General features: G+C 40.0%; 1 protein-coding gene and 1 long non-coding RNA gene across 2 annotated transcripts; one reads left to right on the forward strand and one right to left on the reverse strand.

Moving 5' to 3' along the window:
- Positions 1-634: 634 nt before the first annotated feature.
- On the reverse strand, positions 635-19,842 carry recql5 (RecQ helicase-like 5). Its single transcript, XM_047571827.1, has 17 exons — positions 19,701-19,842; positions 19,380-19,501; positions 17,336-17,851; positions 16,057-16,153; positions 15,871-15,982; positions 15,632-15,794; positions 15,043-15,125; positions 10,653-10,871; positions 10,474-10,570; positions 7,209-7,245; positions 7,063-7,121; positions 6,893-6,963; positions 2,978-3,610; positions 2,806-2,899; positions 1,615-1,809; positions 1,459-1,531; positions 635-1,352 (listed from the first exon to the last, which is right to left on the reverse strand). Exons 1-17 carry the CDS (start codon positions 19,795-19,797, stop codon positions 1,228-1,230), a joined length of 2,793 nt encoding a protein of 930 aa, XP_047427783.1. The 5' UTR covers positions 19,798-19,842; the 3' UTR covers positions 635-1,227.
- On the forward strand, positions 12,208-15,011 carry LOC124998492. The gene is made up of 3 exons (XR_007111061.1): positions 12,208-12,423; positions 14,062-14,260; positions 14,419-15,011. It is a non-coding gene; the product is annotated as an uncharacterized LOC124998492 (long non-coding RNA).
- Positions 19,843-20,048: the final 206 nt, after the last annotated feature.

Below are 20,048 nucleotides of genomic sequence, written 5' to 3' on the forward strand. Positions count from 1 at the left end.
TTCTCATTTCCATTTTATCTTTATTTTATTCATTTATTTTATTTACATCCATCCGTCCTGTTCTATTTGTTTCGTATCTCGGGACTTTAAAAAGACACTAAAACCTCAGTTTCCGTCCAGGGCAAGAAGAAGCTCCAATTTACGAGGAGCTCCTGAAGGCGTCACTCTAGGAGGTAACGTCACCGCAGCGTCCACAGCAGGGACGTCTCCTCTTCCTCCCCCTCTTCCTCCCCCTCAGCTCCAGCGGGGATGAACGTCCCCCTGGAGACATTCACGGGCGGAGACACAATGAGGGACGTCTCCTGTGTGTGTGGACACCAGGACTAACACAAGGAAGACAAACGTCCCTCCACGTGTTTCTATGAGGCCTAATAAATGTCTGTGGAGTCTCATGAGTCCCATAAATAAAGAATAAGTAACAGAAAAACTGAGATTTATTTCTTTTAAACCTTTTATTTTTCCCCACTCGGAATTTTAAAGGATCAAGTTGTCAATCCATTTATTTTTCCTTTTTTCTCTTCATGTTTGTTTTTTTCTTCACATTTCTACGTTTTATTTGTCTTTTATGCATTTTTATTTATAGCTCAACTTTTATTTGTTCTCTATATATTTAATTTTATCTTTTGTGTATTTTTATATTTTAGTTCAACATATTGTTTTCTATGTATTTCAAATCTTTCTCTTCAGATTTAATTTTTTTCATCTTTTATGTATTTTTTATTTACTTGTATTTGTTCTTTATATACTTAAAATAATTCTCTTTGTATTTCTGCATTTTTATATTTTTTTTATTTTTATACTTTTCATATTTCTCTAACATCTTCCAGTTTCCTCTATAATTCCACATTTATTGATTCATTTACTTCTCTTTACATTTCCACATTTATTATCATCATCATTTCTTTACGTCTTTACAGCAGTGGACACACCGACCTTTATTTCCCACACATCAACAGGACCAGCACATATTCTTTAAAACGTTTGGTGACCGTTGTCTTCTCTCCGTGTTTCCTCTTTAACCGTCAGTCTCTTTTTTTTTATTGCTTCATTTCTGACGTCGGCTCCTTCAGCAGCAGCAGGAAACCGAGCAGAACCAGCAGCAAACGGACTCTGAGCGTAAACCTCGTCCGCAGACGACACAGAAGCGAAGGCACCGAGGACACGAGAAGGCAGGAGAGTGTGACGCCTCATGCATTCACTCATTCATGCATCCATTCATTCACTCATTCACTCATCGTTCTCCGTGGTCTTGCAGCCGTGCAGCTTTTTCAGGTTCTTCCAGTCGGCTTCGCTCTCGCAGCGCTGGACTCTGCTGAAGAACTTCTTGATGAGAGATTTGGCTTCGGCTTTAACTGTGGATCCACAGAGACCAGAGTCAGACAGGATCCCGGGTTACGTCGTCATGCTCCTCCTAGCCCCGCCCCCTTCCTCCTCCTCATAACCCCGCCCCTTTTTTACCTTGACCTTTTCCTCGACTCCTCCCCTCGGCGAGAAGGTGAGACAGGTAGCGAGCGAAAGACTTGAACAGCTCCTACGAGAGAAGAAACGGCCTCAGAATTCATCCTGAACGCTCCCCCCTCCTCACCCTCCTCACCCCCTCACCCCTTAACACACCTTGGTGGCGAACTTCCCCTGAGTGTAGAAGGGGTCCAGGTATCGGACCACGATGTCGGCCGCCTCCTTCAGGCTCACGGCCTTCGGCGGCTCGCTGGCCGGCTGCACCGATCTCTCCTGGACGTTGGGGTTGAAGGTGACGCGACGCTTCGCCGGGGGAGACGACTCCCCCTTCGTCTTCTTGTCTCCTGAGATCTGAGAGACGAGCATCAGAGGATTATTATAGTTATTATTGTCCCAACTAGTATTTCTCTTTAGATTTCCTCATTTCTATTCATTATTTTATCTTTACATTTCCACATTTTTATTCACTTTCTATATTTCCATGTTTTTATTTTTCATTGTTTATTAATTCTTTTATTTAAATTTTTATATAAATTTCTCTCTATATTTCTTCACTTTAAATTTTATTTATTTATTTCTCTTTATATTTATGCACTTTTATTAATTTATGTTAATTCATGTTTGGATTTATCCTCTTATTATTTTTTTATATTTTCAAAGACTTCTTTTTATTTCTCTTTAAATTTCTATTAATTCTTTTATCTTTATATTTCAACATTTTTATTATATCTCCTTTCTTTAAGATATTTCCTAATTTTTTTATTTATTTCTTTATTTCTCTGTATATTTCTTCATTTAGTTTCTTTTTAAAATATTTCCTAATTTTAATTAATTCTGTTATTTTTTCACTTCATGTATTTCCAGTTTTTATTTTTCTATTCATTTATTTGTCTTTGTATTTTGTTTATATTAATTTATTTTCATCTTCCATATACATGTAATATTTTTTCTTTATTTTTTTATATCTTCTTTTTTTATATTTCTAATTTGTCTTTATAGTTCCAAATATTTATTATTTATTTTATTAATTTCTCTCTATAGTTGAGAACATTTTTTCTTATTTTTATTTTTTTAATACTTCCCGATTTTTATTCATTCTTTAATCTATTTTTAACTACATATTTTTTTTTTACTATTATTATTTATCTATTTATTTCTCTATACATTTACTCATTTTTATTTTTCTTCCATTCGATTCCTCTTTATATTTCCTAATTTTTAGTTATTCTTTTATTTCTCTTTATATTTCCTTTCATTCATATCTGACTTTTTTTACTTTATAAGTGTAAGAACGAGTTTAAAACTTGTCGAGTAGCAGATCAACCTCACCTCTTGTAGCTTCACCTCCTCCTGCAGCTTCACCTCCTCCTTGAGCTTCACCTCCTCCTGCAGCTTCACTTCCTCCTGGAGCGTCGGAGGTTCCACCTCCTCCTCAGGTTTCCTGTGTGACAGTGAAACAGTTAAGAGTCGATAAAACACTTCAGCTACGACGCGTTGATGACACTAAAAGTTCATTTACTCCGTCATGGGCGTCTCCTCCTGTTGCTGAGGCAGCTCCTCCTGCTCCTCCTGCTCCTCCTCCTCGTCAGTATCAGGTATGAGCATCAGTCTGTCGGTGTCAGGGCTGCTGGCTGCTAACGTTGGCTCCTTCGGCAGCTCCTCCTCCTCCTCCTTCTCCTCCGTCTCCTCCTCTTTCTCCTCTTTCTGCTCCTCCTGAGTTTTCTCTGTGGGTTGTTTCTTTGTGAAGTAGAGGGAAATGTCTCTGGACGTCTTTGCAGCTTCCTCCAGTTTCTGCTGCTTCTTGCTCCTGACTCTTCCTCCTTTTGTCGGGCTGCTGAGGGGGGAGGAGGTGGTGGTGGAGGAGGTGGTGGAGGAGGAGGTGGTGGAGGAGGTGGTGGAGGAGGAGGTGGCGTTGGCTCTGGCGGTGGACGACGTTGCTGAGGGATCCGTCTCCTTTAGTCTCTCCCTGCTCGTCTGGACGGTCGTGTCTCCTGAGCTCTGGTTGAAGAAGCCGCCTCCGTCCGAGGTGGAGGAGGTGGAGGTCTGCAGGAGGTCCCTGGCGCTCATGAAGGGGTTCGATGAGCCTCTCTCTCCTGCTCCTACTCTCTTACGCTTCAGCTGGAGGAAGGAAAGAGACTTTAATGACGAACGTCTCCAAATCTCCACCAATCACACGTCCAGACTTTCAAATCCATTCATTGGACATTTACTGGTTCTACTATCCAGCAAACCACAGACACTACATACCGATAGAATGACTACAAGTAGGACTACAAGACTGCAATAAGGACTACAAGACTGCAATAAGGACTAAAAAACTACAATAAGGATTACAAGACTGCAATAAGGACTACAAATAGGACTACAAGATTGCAAGAAGGACTACAAGACTACAATAAGGACTACAAGACTGCAATAAGGACTGCAAATAGGACTACAAGACTGCAAGAAGGACTACAAAACTACACTAAGGACTACAAGACTGCAATAAGGACTACAAAACTGCAATAAGGACTACAAATAGGACTACAAGACTGCAAGAAGGACTACAAGACTACAATAAGGACTACAAAACTGCATTAAGGACTACAAATAGGACTACAAGACTGCAAGAAGAACTACAAGACTACAATAAGGACTACACGAAGGACTACAAGACTGCAAAAAGGACTACAAGACTACAATAAGGACTACAAGACTGCAATAAGGACTACAAATTCGACTACAAGACTGCAAAAAGAACTACAAGACTACAATAAGGACTACAAAACTACACTAAGGACTACAAGACTGCAATAAGGACTACAAATAGGACTACAAGACTGCAATAAGGACTACAAATAGGTCTACAAGACTGCAATAAGGACTACAAAACTGCAATAAGGACTACAAGACTACAATAAGGACTACAAAACTACAATAAGGACTACAAGACTGCAATAAGGACTACAAGACTACAATAAGGACTACAAGACTGCAATAAGGACTACAAGACTGCAATAAGGACTACAAATAGGACTACAAAACTACAATAAGGACTACAAAACTACAATAAGGATTACAAGACTGCAAAAAGGACTACAAATAGGACTACAAGACTGCAAGAAGAACTACAAGACTACAATAAGGACTACACGAAGGACTACAAGACTGCAAAAAGGACTACAAGACTACAATAAGGACTACAAGACTACAATAAGGACTACAAGACTGCAATAAGGACTACAAATTCGACTACAAGACTGCAAAAAGAACTACAAGACTACAATAAGGACTACAAAACTACACTAAGGACTACAAGACTGCAATAAGGACTACAAATAGGACTACAAGACTGCAATAAGGACTACAAGACTGCAATAAGGACTACAAATAGGTCTACAAGACTGCAATAAGGACTACAAAACTGCAATAAGGACTACAAGACTACAATAAGGACTACAAAACTACAATAAGGACTACAAGACTGCAATAAGGACTACAAGACTACAATAAGGACTACAAGACTGCAATAAGGACTACAACGAATAAAGGACTACAATAGGACTAAATACAAAAGGACTACAAAACTACAATAAGACGATAAAAGGACTACAAATAAACGGACGAAGCTACGATCGATGCAAAAGACTACAAGACTACAATAAGGACTTACAAGACTGCAATAAGGACTACAAAATAGGACTACAATGACTAAAGACGCAAAAGAACTACAAGACTACAATAAGGACTACACTACACTAAGGACTACAAGACTGCAATAAGGACTACAAAGGACTACACTAATAAGGACTACAAGGCTAAGACTGCAATAAGGACTACAAAACTGCAATAAGGACTACAAGACTACAATAAGGACATTAGATCAAGACTGCAATAAGGACTACAAGACTACAATAAGGACTACAAGACTACAATAAGGACTACAAGACTGCAATAAGGACTACAAATAGGACTACAAAACTACAATAAGGACTACAAAACTACAATAAGGACTACAAATAGGACTACAAGACTGCAATAAGGACTACAAAACTACAATAAGGATTACAAGACTGCAAAAATGACTACAAATAGGACTACAAGACTGCAATAAGGACTACAAAACTACAATAAGGACTACAAATAGGACTACAGACTGCAAAAGGACTACAAGATCCAAGGTCCTTCAAGACTACAAGAACCTGAATAGTTGACTTACAATAGACTGACATGAACACCTGAAGCGTAAGGATCGAGAGAAGAGGACTAAAAAGGAAAAGACAAGAAGAGAGATCCGTGATACTACCCTTTTTCATATAAGGACTAAGGACTGCAAATGCTTTACACTCTACACCTCACAGATAAAGACGAGTAACTACAACTGAATGATACAAATGGATAAGATGCAAGAAGGATGAAAGGACAGGTGATTCCTTCAGACTCAGAACCCGAGCAGCTGTGTAATGTTACATGTGCTGGTTTAAGGACTTGAGTCGTCAGGTCGAGGAGAGAAGAGAAAGGAGGAGAAGGAGGGAGGTGGTTATAGGCACCGGAGTCTCATTGGTGTTCTCTCGTCTCTAATATTTATTCCTGTTTTCTTTCGTCTTGGTTTTCTTATCTCAACCTTAATAGAATGATTAACGTTACCTGCATGTTACTGATGATGGTCAATATAGAAAAAACCGTTAAAGGGTATTTTAAGATTTTCAGTTGGAGATTTTGCATTGAAATTGGCTGTCAGGTCCACGCAAACTAATTGGGGGATGTGTGGTGATTTATCCTCTTACTTTTTGTTTCATTTTTTTCTTTTTTTCTCTTTTTTTACCAATTATATCAATTCTTTTCATCTTATATTTCCAATATTTAATTAATGATTTGTTTTTTTGAAAATTAATTAATTACAATTTATTGGATTTTTTTTTCCTTTACTTTTATGTTTCATTTTTTTTTATTTCTCTTTTGATTTCCTAATTTCTATCAATTCTTTTATCTTTATATTTCCACATTTTTATTATATTTGTTTTTTTTTTAAATATTAATTAATTACTAATTTTTATTATTTTTTTCCCCACTTTTCCACATTTTTATTTTTCATTTTTATTCATTCTTTTATTTCCTGTTTTTCTTTACTTATTTCTTTCTATATTTCTTCAATTTAAATTTTTATTTTTTGTTACTTCTATTTATATATATTATGCATGTACAATGATTTTTGCATTTCCTAAATTTATATTAATTATTTTATGTTTTCTTCTTGTACATTTCCAAATATTTATTATTTATTCTATTAATTTCTCTATTTATTTATTTTTTTACGTCTCCTACACTTTATGCATCTTTTTTTTTATCTATGTCTGTGCTATTGTCTCTATATCATGGTACAAATAAATAACTAAATAAATACACAGCCTTTAAACCTTGGAGTAGTTTAGTAAAGTGTAGGAATAATCACCTGAATGCATCTTGCGCCCCCTGCTGGCCACGCAGCGCCTCCTGCAGCAGGGACAGGCAGTGCTCTCTGGCCTGGAAACGCAAACATTAAACAACAAACATGTAAACATGCTGTGGTTCTCAGTGAGGTTCTAGTTTATTCGCGGTGAGGAATGAGTTTTTATCGCGTACCTTGACCGTGAGCCTGGGGATCCTCTGGCTGTCGGCTTCTCTCAGAGGACAGTCGGCGTCTACGCGACACAAAGATTCATGGGTAAAAAAAAAAAAGATGTAGAGAAAACGAAGCTGGAGACACGGTTATAAAACTAAATGTTTACCTGGAGGAACGAAGTCGTCCTTCGGAGCGTCGCTGACCTGAAACAAACAGAAACATGAGGCTTTAAAACTCAAACCTGGAGGTTTAGAAGTTCCCCTGGTTCCTCTGGTTCCTCTGGGTTCCTCTCCCACTATTATTATATTGTGATGTTTGTTGGCTCATCCAGCCTGATGAGCAACAACAACTCTTTATATCTGAGCTGATTTATAGAAACTAAACCAGGAACTGAACCATGGAAACATTCTGAACACGTGGAGTCGGATTTTACCTGGAAATTAACTTGTAATTAACTTGTGAGACCCTGTGTCCTCACATGTGGACGTTCAATTTTAGGTTCATGGTTGATTATTATTCTGCTTCATTTAAACTTTTAAAAACATGATAATGTTCATTTCAGTGTTCTAAAGAGGACAAAGTACAAAAACTCATCAAATTTTATAGTTGAAAGTTGTTTATTTATGTTTATTAACCTTTTTCGTTCAATATAATTTAATTCTATCAACAGTAACGAGCTATAACTTCGCTAATTAGCAAGTACTCGTTTGAGGACGCTGGGATTTAATTATTTGCAATTCTGCTTTTGCACGGACATGAAATTGAACAGTTTTATATTTTGTTATGTATTGGTGACTTAATTATAATACTGAAAAAGATACTAAAATAATCCCTGTGTCCACATATGAGGACATAATTAACTTCTTAGGTTCTACTAAACCCAAATAAAGAGAAATGCAGAAATTAAAAATGAAAAACCAAACAAAAGCTCAGGTCTCAGGAAGTAAAGATAAGATCAAGATTTTGAGAGAAATCATGTAATAATTTAAGTCCCAAAGTGTGAACAACAATATAAAACTATTTTAATGCAAAATCAGAACTGGAAACGATAAAATCCCAACGTCCTCAAACAAGTACTTTGTTAGTAATTTGTTAAATTTTCACGTCACATTAAACTAGAAAAGTTAACAAGGACATCGACCCTTCGCTAACGAGACTAAAGTGTCTCTTTATGAGGACAACAGGTCTAAATGAAGCAGAATAAGCTAAATCGTAACGTCCCCGTATGAGGACGCCGGGTCTCAGGAGGATAATATTGTCTAATTTTGCAGAATAAACTAATGCACGTGTGTTCGACCGGGTTCTATTTGCTTATTTTCAGGACTTGTGTCACAATCTGCTGATGTTTTGAAATATTTTTATGCAGAAACGACTGAAAGATTTACAAGTAGAATTAGTAAATAAATAAATAAATCATGAGAAGTTGCGGTTTAACTGCGTAATTAATGCCAGGGCTCTGAAACGGAGTCAGATTTTCCAAGCGAACGCGCCAAGTTAAGTTTTATTGTTATTATCGTATTCATGGTCCTGGGATTAATCCTCCACATGTTTCTTTCTTGTAACTGCTGGTAGAACATGTGTCACACTCACTGGCGACACGTTTCAGACGAATCTCTGACGGATGACTGATTTATTTTACAGCGGAGGCTGCAAAATAAATCAGTTTAGCTTCTTATTATTATCCTTAATGTAGTTGTTCTAAAAATCCTGACGTTGCTGCGTCTTTGTGTTTTTTAAACCGTTTGTTTTCTACTAAAATGTTTGAGTTAGTTCAACTGAACATGTGGGATCGATTGAGCAACAGCCCCCCCCCCCCCCCACCCCCCCCCCACACATACTGCACACATACCTCCTTCCAACAGCTGGCACACAGATGTGAAAACCTTCCTGAGCTGCTTTTCCTTCTCCGCTCCACAAATAGCAGAATCAGAGGGAACATTTTACATGTTTGACTCCAGTTTGACGCAGTCTCCTGTTTTTAGAGGCTTAAAATCTGACGCTTTTCATGTTGTTTCGTGTTCATAGAACACATGCTAGCTAATACGTCGCTAACACATCGCTAACAGTAGTTATTTATGTTGTTGTTTACAGTAGTGAGTTCATACATGAACCTGTGTTTTTTAAATTCATCTCACAACTTCAAATCAGTTTGGAACGTTTTCCTTCAAACTTTGGCTCAGAAATTGTTACTAAAGTTACTGAAAGTTAAAGACCAAATTACACAACAGTAACTTAATGAGTTGAAATCATTTAGCATCTTGGGGGGAACTCCCATCTACGGTGGCCCTGAAAGCCAAAACACAACGACATGTCAGATTATGGAAAAGTTAGGGACTAAAATATAAGCTGGTGTGATGTGATTGGTTGTTTCGCTGCCACGGTCGACTACGTGGGCGCGTACACACACAACGGGAAGAGGTTTTAAAAGCAGACAACATGTACTAGTGTCCACACTCTGGAAAAAAGTGTGAGTCGCTGCCGTCAGAAACAATCGGAAACAACAAGTGTCGTCCCTAAACTGAAATGTGGTTGTGTTTTGAAATGTGATTTTGTGAAATATTGTTGTGTTTTCTGAAATTTTGTCTTTTTCTTAAATGTTGTTGTGTTTTCTGAAATGTAATGTCATTTTTTGTGAATGTTTTGTGTAATTATCATTGTCATTGTGTTTTTTATAATTTTGTTGTGTTTTGTGAAATGTTCTGTTTTTGTAAAATGTTGTGTTTTCTGTAATGTCGTTGTGTTTTCTAAAATGTTGTTGTGTTTTCTGAAATGTTGTTGTGTTTTCTGAAATGTTGATGTGTTTTCTAAAATGTCATTGTGTTTTCTAAAATGTTGTTGTGTTTTGTGAAATGTTGTTGTGTTTTGTGAAATGTTGCTTTTTGTGAAATGTTGTTGTGTAATGTCGTTGTGTTTTCTGAAATAATGTGTTTTTGTGAAATGTTGTGTTTTCTATAATGTCATTGTGTTTTCTAAAATGTTGTTGTGTTTTGTGAAATCTTGTTGTGTTTTGTGAAATGTTGCTTTTTGTGAAATGTTGTTGTGTAATGTCGTTGTGTTTTCTGTAATTTTGTTGCATTTTCTGAAATGTTGCGTTTTCTGTAAAGTTGTTGTGTTTTCAAAAATTTTGTTGTGTTTTCTGAAATGTTGTTGCGTTTTCTGTAATGTTGTTGTGTTTTCTGAAATGTTGTTGTGTATTGTCATTGTGTTTTCTTAAATGGTGTTGCGTTTTCTGTAATGTCATTGTGTTTTCTGAAATGTTGTTGTGTTTTCTGAAATGTTGTTGTGTTTTCTGAAATGTTGTTGTGTTTTCTGTAAAGTTGTTGTGTTTTCTGAAACGTTCGTGGTCGTTTTTCGTAGCGTTTTTTTTATCACTGTGCACATTAAAGAATACATAAAAACACAGAAACGTCCCAGAGGTTAAAGTTCATCACCTTCCGCAGGTTCATCTGCTTCTTGTAAAGATCTGAAAACTCCTTCTTCCTCTTCAGGGAGTCGTCCTCGCTGCTTCCCGCCTCCACTTCGTCGAACCTGCAGGACGCCAGCGTCAGAACAACAACAACAACACTAAACGACCTTTAACATTTAACGCCGGCCGTGGGCGCCGCCCTGCCTTTCGAAGCCGTAGCCTTTCTTCCCTCCCTCGTAGACGCCCGGCTGGAACCCGAACGGCCCCGTGGGTTCTCTGCTCGCCGCCTCGGTCCTGGTGCTGAGCGCCGCCGCCCGCGCCAGCTGAGCTCGGACCAGCTTCGGGTTCCGGCAGAAGTCGCAGGCGCCGGCGCATTTCGGCGTCTGGTCCCCGAAGAACTTGGAGATGGTGGCGTGGCGGCAGCTGAGGGTCGAGAAACAAATCACAGGAGTTAAACAGAGTCTGGAACAAAATTCAATCAGAAACGAGTGAATACGATCCAACGTTATACACCAATCCGCCATAACATTATGACCGTTGATCAGGAGAAGTGAATAACATTTAAACCAGTAACACAAGGATTCTGGGAAAAATGTTAAATGGGAAATTGATGCTACTTTGGAGACAGACGTTACTTTAGAACCATTGTTATTTTTGTTGGGAGCTTCTACTATTATTAATATCATAAAACGTTAACATGTTATGTAAATTTCATTATATATTTAATCTTTATGCCTTAATTTATATGTGTGTATGTTTATGTAAGTATATGTGTGGCTTTATTACATTTATTTATTTATTCATTCTCTTCTTTTGATAACTTACATTTCTAAATAGCCTGTCATTCATTCAATATATGTATATAGTCATAAAGTTATGCAAAATGTTTAAATAAAAAGTTCATTTCTTTAGATTTTCTTTATATGAGCTCTGTGAAACAAACTCTTATGTTTTATCTCCCTGGAAACACTGGATGCAGCTGATCTAAATCGTAGAAACCTGTATTTGTTGAGGATTGTGCAATGATTTATTTATTTATTTTTTAAATCCAGGACTTTGAGAGCGTGTTTGAAGACGTGTACGACCGGATTTAAAGCGATTTAAAGAGTTTGCAGTGCGACATTACGAGAGGAAAACATGCACATTTTTATTTTTCAGAAATCTGCGAGACGTGTTTCAAAGTGTTTCAAAGTGTTTCAAAGAGCGCCCCCAGCAGGATGCACGCAGCCTCTTACAAGCCACCTGCACAGAATGAGGAAGGTGGTCATAATGTTGTGCCTGACCGGTGTGTATGCGAGTGAACAGAGTGAACAGAGTGAACAGGGTGTGTTCTCAAAGTGCTGCACCAGTGTGTCTGGTTCACCATTGATTGATCCGTTGCGTAACCGCCACCGGGGTCGATGCTTTTTCGTTATGAAATAAACTCAATGAGTCCAACAGCTTCGGCTCCTGGTTCAACATCGACACCAGAACGAGGAGGCGACGACGTTTTTAAGGTTTTTAGACACATTTTAGTTTCTATCGTCACACGTCTCCAACAACGAGTCCAACGCCAGGAAGCTCTGATCCTTTTTATTATAAAAGAGGAGACGCTGTGGATGTGAGATGTAGGATAAAACCACACCAACACGCAACAAAGCCCAGCGTGAAACAGAGCTGCAGCCTCACCGGAGTAGGAGGAGGAGGAGGAGGAGGAGGAGGAGGAGGAGGAGGAGGAGGAGGAGGGGTAAAAAGAGGAGAGGCATAAAGTCACTCCCAGGCAGGACCGAGAGTCAGAGAGAAAACAGGATCCTCCGAGGCTCCGTCTAACAAAGAGCAGAGGACGACAACAAACACCGAGGAGCAAACAGACCGGACTCCTTCTCCCCCCCATCAGGGAACCCCCCCACCTCCACCTCCTCCACCTCCTCCTCTTCATCATCACTGAGTCCGGCCGAGTTTGAGGAAGGAGCAAAAACAACACGAGCTCTCACAGGTGAGTGTGTTTTCAGTGCAGAGAGACGGGAGGTCGGGGGAAGAATTCAAAGAATGTGTTTAAAGAAAAACCTTTAAAATACGGAGACGAATAAAAAGAAGGAGAAGAAGAAGAAGAAGATTTGTGAACAGCTACTGTGTCAAAGTGGCTGAAAAAGCCGCGTTAAAAGACAAAATCTGATTTTTTTAAGTCTAAACTAAACAAAATAAATTGTCGTGATTAGTTGATGTTATTAAACATCCGCTTTCTTTCCCGTCTGCTGCTTTTATTTCATGTTCATGGGACAAAAACGAGTCTGTTTACAAGAGTTACTCAACTGTAAACTATCTGTTCCTGCGCAGAGTTAATTCGATTTAACAATCAGGCTTTCGTGTTTGTTTTTGAGACCGTTTCCCAAAAACCCCACGAGAAATGAGCTTAATATTCAGTGTGTGTTTTAGAGGAAGCTCAGACTCAGCTTCACAGTCTTTATGACATTTATCCAGAAGAAGAAGAAGAAGAAGAAGAAGAAGGAAACAACACTAATAAACAGGCGACCTGATAATTAATGATAATTACAGACGATGCAGAACAATGTGAACCAGCTTCACATCCAGGATCAGATGTTTTCATGTGTCACTAAACAGGATGATGGTATTTACATGTCGTCGCCCCCCCCCCCCTCACAGAGCCAGTCGGTGGAGTCTGCACATGTTTCTGTTCTTATACAAGACGCCACTATTTTAAAGTCGCAGATCAAAAGTCTGTAAAACCAAACCGTTTATTTTTAATGGACTAAACTTAAATGTACTGACTTTATTTTCTGTTTAGTTTCTGTGTCTTGTTGTCTCTGTTTTCTATCTTTGTCCTAAGTGTAAAAACCTGCAAAACAAATCTGCCCTCAGGTACAAATAAAACTTCCTTTCCTTCCCTTAAACTATCTGCCAGTTTAGAGAAGATTATCACTCATTCATCGCAGTGTTTTTCCTGCAGAAACGATTCAAATCCATCCTGATTTACATATAGATTTTTCCCGCGACCTCTCGTCACAAATCCTGCAGGACGAGTTTTGCACAAAGACAAATCTTGCACGGTTTCATCCACGCGTGAAGCACAAGCACCTAAATTTCGTTGTGCAACGTATATTGTTATATGCTACCGTGCAATGACAATAAAGACTCTAATCTAATCTAATCTAAAACAAGCAAACATTAACTGAACTAAATAAGAAAATCAGCATCGATGCTCAGACCCAGAATAGAATAGAATAGAATAGAATAGAATAGAATAGAATAGAATAGAATAGAATAGAATAAGATCCTTTATTGTGCAGATGTAATAAAGGAAACCTGAGGTCCCTCCCAGGTAGATGAAGGAATTATTGCACAGGTGCACTGAACATTGTTGTGAGAATGTTTTTCAGAAACAATCCCGTCAAACCTTCTTTTAAACGCACAACAGATGATTCAGAAAGAACCCGACGCCGACGCAGCCTCAAAGCGTCACACCCATCTCAACAATTCAGCCACAGTCAACAGCTAAACCTGACACTCGGCCTCCACCCAGCAGAGAAACACTCGGGCCTCGTTCTCCTCCAGGCCGACGCCGTTGAACCTGTTAGTTAAACACAGACTGACGCACACTCTCCCTCCTCTTTAGCCGGACGCTTTAGCTGCAGCGTCGCCCTCATCCCCTCAGCGCTCGGAGAAACCGGGGTCACATCCTGGTGCCTGAGCCGGGATGGACGCCAGAGAGGAGACGATGAGCCTCCTCAGCGGGATATGGGCCAAGCTGAAAGCTCTTCCTGAAGCTCATCCTGCAGAGCTGGGAGGCTTCTTCATCCTCATCACCTTCATCCGTGAGTCTCTCTTCTCTAAAACCTTCCTCACCCCCCGACACACTCGACAGACCCAACACTTCAAACTCTTCTGCTTTTTCTCGTGCATCGTGAAAAGTTGTTGCACGGTGGATGCAAAGACAGTAAAGATGTTTCTATTTTCTGTTTAATCTCTGCAGTCATGATCGTCCTCATGGTGGCGCTGACGTGCATGACCTGCTGCTGCTGCTGCTGCTGCAGACGAAAGACCAAAGAGACGAGCTCCGACATTTGAGACTCGGACGTCTGCAGCACAGACGAGTTTTTCCTCCTGGGGAGGTTTTAAAAACGTACGTATGTGTGTGTGTTAGGAGGCGAGGACTTTGAACCATAAAGTCAAACACGGAGCAGGAGGAGGAGGAGGAGGAGGAGGAGGAGGAGGAGGAGGAGAACCTGCTGCCAGGATTTCAGGTGAATCCACATTCCTCAGAGAATCACTGCACCTGAACCTTCCTGAGAGGAGATCGAACTTCAAGCTGCCTCAAATAAAACAGGCGAAACTTTAAGACGGACAAACGTGGTTCTTTGTGTCACTACTAAAGAGTTAAAAGTTGTTTTCAAACCTGAGAGTGACTCATAACGTAAAGAGGGAGAAAGTCTGCCCTCTGCTGCACAGGAACGGAAAAGCAACTATGATCTATAAATAAATATATATAAATATATATATACAGTCATGTAAGCTACCGGTTTGTGTTTACATCTAAAAAATAATAATAAAAATGATAAAAATCCACTGTGTGCGCGGCTGTTTCCTTTCCACTCACCCTTCCTGTTCACAGAACGACACCATGGCTCCGAAGTCTGTGAGGGCGGATTTGTCCGACTCTTTAGCTGAACCACGTTTCTCCTGCAGACGAGATCAAAAAAAAAAAAAAACGTGAAAAAACCGTTCAGACGTCGCCTCATTTTACGTCCGTTAAAGTTCTTCTTTCTGCAGCCAATCACGAAAAAAATGGACAAAGTGATAAAACCTCGTCAAATTCTACGGCTGAAACTTGAGCTTAAATAATAGTAACGAGCTACGACGTCGTTAATTAGCAAGTCCTCGTTTGAGGACGCTGGGACTTCATCATTTCTGTCTTTGCCCTTTTGTTACACACCGGTGACTTTATTATAACACAGAGTGAAATAATCCCTGTGTCCACATATGAGGACACAAGCTCGTGCCACGTTCCATTTACCTCGGAGCTGAGAATGTCGTCACACCCGAGTTATTTCTAGTCTGTTCGTTAGTGATGAACCTTTTAAAAGATTCTGAATCTGAGCTGAGAGCGAAACTAAACCGGATCCTAATCTGAACCAGAATCATCTCTGAGCGACTACGAGGAGGTTCGGCCTCGTTGTGGGTCTGACCTGTCTCCTGGTGACCTCCTGGCGGATGAGGAAGTTGATTTGCTCCTTGTCCTTGGAGGAGTAGTATATGCGGCAGGAGGAGGGGAGGCCGTCCCTCCCCGCTCGCCCGGACTCCTGGTAGTAACTGGCCAGAGACTTAGCCACGTTCCAGTGAGCTACGAACCTGCAGACGCATCAACACTGAGCAACCTGAGCCCAATCAATAAATAAATAAATAAATAACTGAATCTGATTCTCACCTGACGTTAGCTTTATCGACTCCCATGCCGAAGCTGATGGTGGCGACGATGACCAGAACCTTCCCCTGCATCCACTCGTTCTGGACTTCTGTGCGATCTCCTGCCTTCAAACCTGCACAGGTTGGATCATTTAACGAACAGTTTGTGGATCCTCTGTTCGTTTTTATCGATCTCGTCTGGTCTCACCTGCGTGATACGCCTTCGACGACACCCCGAGCTTGGTCAGCTGGTAGGCAACGGTCTCACAACCTTCCCTGGTCCGACAGTACACGATCCCACAGCCCTGCTCACAGACAGAAGCAGCAGAGGTTAGAGAAGAGGATCAGTAAAAGCTCATGATGGTCAGATTTAAGGATGTGATGTGTGAGGATGAGGAGGAATTTATCCCCAGATGATAAAGATCTGAAGCGCGACATAACAAACTCAACATGAGCTGATGCTACATTTGATTATTAAACCGATCCGAGATGTTATAAACTTTACTGCATCACTTACTTCCTGAATCAAATAAACGTTCATCAAGAAATAATAATAAAGTAGCAAATAATAAGCAAAATGCAAAATAAATATTTATAATTTCATTTACATATTCAAAAAGAACCAAGCTTCCTTAAGTCATTAATTAATTACTTATAATTTACTTCCTGTCGTCTCTATTTATGTGTGAAACACCGATCAGCCACAACATTATGACCACTGGCACTTTTAAAGCATCTTGTGACAATCCAGCGTTCTGATGGGAATCTTGTAAACTTGATATTCATTCATTGGTGTGGACGTACATTAGACATGTAGCCCCCACCTAGACCAGACCAGGACCCCCCAACCCCATAGCAATGACACATAGCAGGATTCTGTCTGACACAGACACAAAAATACTTTAGGAACAACTCAAAACAAAAAACAAAAAGACATGAAGGTGTTGACTCCTCCAGATTCACTAGATCCCAAACTGATCAAGTATCTGTGGGATAAAATCCTTCATATTAGAGCTGGATGAAAGCACATCACCTTTAACTTCTTATCATTGCAGCTTTTTTGCATAAAAAAAGGACATTTAGGACGTAGCCAAAGTAACTGAACGCTGTTCCTGAACATGTTGGAGCTCATTCATGGTCTTTGTCTCTTTTTATAGACCAGACCTTGAAGTTTCTATCACAAAAGTCAGAATAACTCTAAGTGGTTAATCAGTTAATCAGTGATTGGTTCATGAAGCTGCTGCTGTCCTATAAACCACCCATCAGGACGTTAAAGGGTTAAAATGAAGAGATTTAGAATCACACCACAGAAGCTGGTTGTTTAAATCTGCAGCTGAACTTGAAAATAATCCCGATGCTGTAAATAAAACTGAACTGAATCTTCCATATGGTGTCATCTGTGTATCGTGCAGTGAAGAACTAAGACACAAAACCATCAGAGCTCAAAACTTTGGAGAATTAAACTTTAAACCTTTAAAGTCTCAGACCTGTGACTGTCGCCCGCTACCCAGCGCCTTCTGGATGAAGGCGTGCAGGTGGACGTACGGGTCCGGCAGCAGCTCCCTGAAGATCACGTCGTAGTGCAAGTTACTGCGGAAAACAGGAGTCACGAAACACAGCGGCGAGTTCAGCCTCAGGGACTGGAGGACGTCCTGCTGCACGTTCTTCGGCGCCGTCGCCGTCAAAGCCAAACAGGGAACTCCCGGCATCCGACCGCGCAGCTCCCCGAGTTTGAGGTAGTCGGGCCTGAAGTCGTGGCCCCACTGGGAGACGCAGTGGGCCTCGTCCACGGCCAGGTAGGACAGGAGGCCGCGGGAGCACAGGTCCGTGAGGCACGGCTGGAACGAGGGCGACGCCACCATCTCCGGGGTGATGTACAGCAGCTTCAGCTGGGGGCTGCTGCTCCCCAGGTCGGCCAGGATCAGGCGCCGCTCGCCCGCCGGGAGCTTGGAGTTGATGGAGCAGGCGGGGATGTTGCGCTCCCTCAGGCGGTCGACCTGGTCCTGGGCGGTAACACACAGAGGAGACGGGAAACAGGAAACTGATTCATGCTGAGGATTTACAACAATCTGTATGTATGTGTGTGTATATATTATACATTATTATATGTCATAGGTAAATATTAGCTACTATTTTTAGCTACTTTCTGCTCCTTCTCAACATAAAATGTGTTTAGTTTTGTCGTTTTACTTTTGCATTGTTGTCTTATGATTATTGTCATTTTGTTTGTGTTCAAATAAACTTTCTTTCATTCATTCAACCTCCATGTTTTTATAAGAAACATTCACTCTAGAGGATTCCTCAACAATAAAACTGATATTTATTGATGCTTGTGATTCAAACGGGCACAGGAGCTTTATTTTACTCTTGTTAGACAGCGCTGGGAAAAAAATAAGCTAATTTAGTAATTTTGGAAGAAACACTTCAGTCCACTTCTACAAATTCTCCTTTGTTGGCCTGATTTGATTCCTTTTGTTACACAGAACCAGACGTCCACATTCAGTTTGTCACAGTTTTCGTGCTGGAGTGAGTGTGATGTGGTTTCTGCTCAAATATTTTTTGTTCTTATCTTTTCTAGAAAGATGTGAAGCAACTAATCGTGACATTTGACTTCACGTTCACTTTCCTGCATCTCTGAAAAATTCCACAAAGCCTCAGCTAAAGGGTGAAAACCTCTTAAACGTCGGCTCCAGAGAAACCTCCTCCCATCATGAGGCTCCTGAAATTAATGTTGAATTGTTGTTTTCTGTCACCATTTGGGACAGAAAATAAAGCTAAGAATCTATTCTAGGGATTGTTATGTGCCACACGACAGGGTTTCTGCAGATTTAAGACTTTTTAAGACCATTATGTGTTAAATTTAAACCCTACACAAAGTCAGAAGAAATAAAATGAATGAATGAATGAAGCCGTATTTCATTCATTGATTAAAAACTAAATAATTCATCATAAACACAAATATTCCCACATCAGAATGAAAGGGAGCAGAGAGAAGAATAATCTTATATAATCTGCCCTTTTACCCAAACAACACAATGAGCAGCAAAATAATGTTAACAAAATAAAATGAAACCGCTGTCAGACAAACACAGAGAGTCTCAATTTAAGACTTGAAGACTAAATGTAACTTAACACCTAGAATACAAAATATGCTCATATTTAAGTCTTTTAAGGGCTTTAAATTGAGATTATCAATTTTTAGACTCTGCAGAAACCCTGCATATTGTCTCACATTGTGCTGTGTAATGCATCATTTATTTCTGCTGGTACTGTACTAATACTACTAAATAAATAAACAGATAGATAAATAGATAGGCAGGAGGCAGGAAAGATTTCAAAATACTACAAAAAAGTGGTTGGTCAATTAGTCGAGATGCTGCAAACCTTTCGTTGACAGTTTTCACAGAAACACTGACCTTTTTATGTGGAAGTATTCAAGCAGAATGACTTACTTGAACCTGCATTAGGGACATTAGGGAGACTGGTGGATGAATAAGGTGTATTTTTAAAGTGGATTTGCAGAGGACTGACCTGTATGAGGGCGATTAGAGGGGATATAACCAGAGTGATGCCCTCAGCCAGAACTGCAGGGAGCTGGTAGCACAGGGACTTCCCAGCCCCAGTGGGCATGCACACAAACACATCCCTGTCACCTGCACAGAGACCTCCGTCAGCAACGTGTCACACATTAATGCATCGATCCGAACTCTACCTGTCACAGTTAATTCAAGCTCAAACACCAGCTGACTTGTTCTCGTTGCTACGAGCCAGTTAGCGTCAAATTGGCACAAAAAACACCCATACAATTAAAATGAAACAGCGAATTTAAAGTTATTTTTTCCTCTAACTTACGTTTAACGACCGCCTTCACGACATCCTCCTGAATTTTGGACCTGAAGCCGTCGAAGCCAAAGTGGGTTTTTAAGGCTTGTTTTAAACTTGTTGTCATCGTTTGTTTCCCTGTGAAAAACTCACAGAAGAATCTCTCCGGCGGAGTCGCACGCCGATGACGTCATAAAAAGCTCAGACACCGAAAATATAAAATAATAAAATCCGACGTTAACTGATTCAAATTATTATTATTTCATTCATGCATTTATTTCATTTGTAGTATTAATTATTATTTATTGTTAAGTAAATGATTTATTTATTTATTATAATTAATACGCCGTGTTTTACTTCCGGGGTGGGGAAGCTCTC

Source organism: Mugil cephalus, chromosome 20, assembly GCF_022458985.1.
Source record: "Mugil cephalus isolate CIBA_MC_2020 chromosome 20, CIBA_Mcephalus_1.1, whole genome shotgun sequence".
Lineage (NCBI taxonomy): Eukaryota > Metazoa > Chordata > Actinopteri > Mugiliformes > Mugilidae > Mugil > Mugil cephalus.

Bases quoted from the DNA above. Each gene is read 5' to 3' on its own strand.
- recql5 (XM_047571827.1), bottom strand. From the start codon at position 19,797: ATGACAACAAGTTTAAAACAAGCCTTAAAAACCCACTTTGGCTTCGAC. The intron at 17,852-19,379 runs GTCAGTCCTCTG...GTTACCGCCCAG, and splicing joins CTCTAATCGCCCTCATACAG to GACCAGGTCGACCGCCTGAG. The intron at 16,154-17,335 runs GTCTGAGACTTT...GTCTGTGAGCAG, and splicing joins GTAGCGGGCGACAGTCACAG to GGCTGTGGGATCGTGTACTG.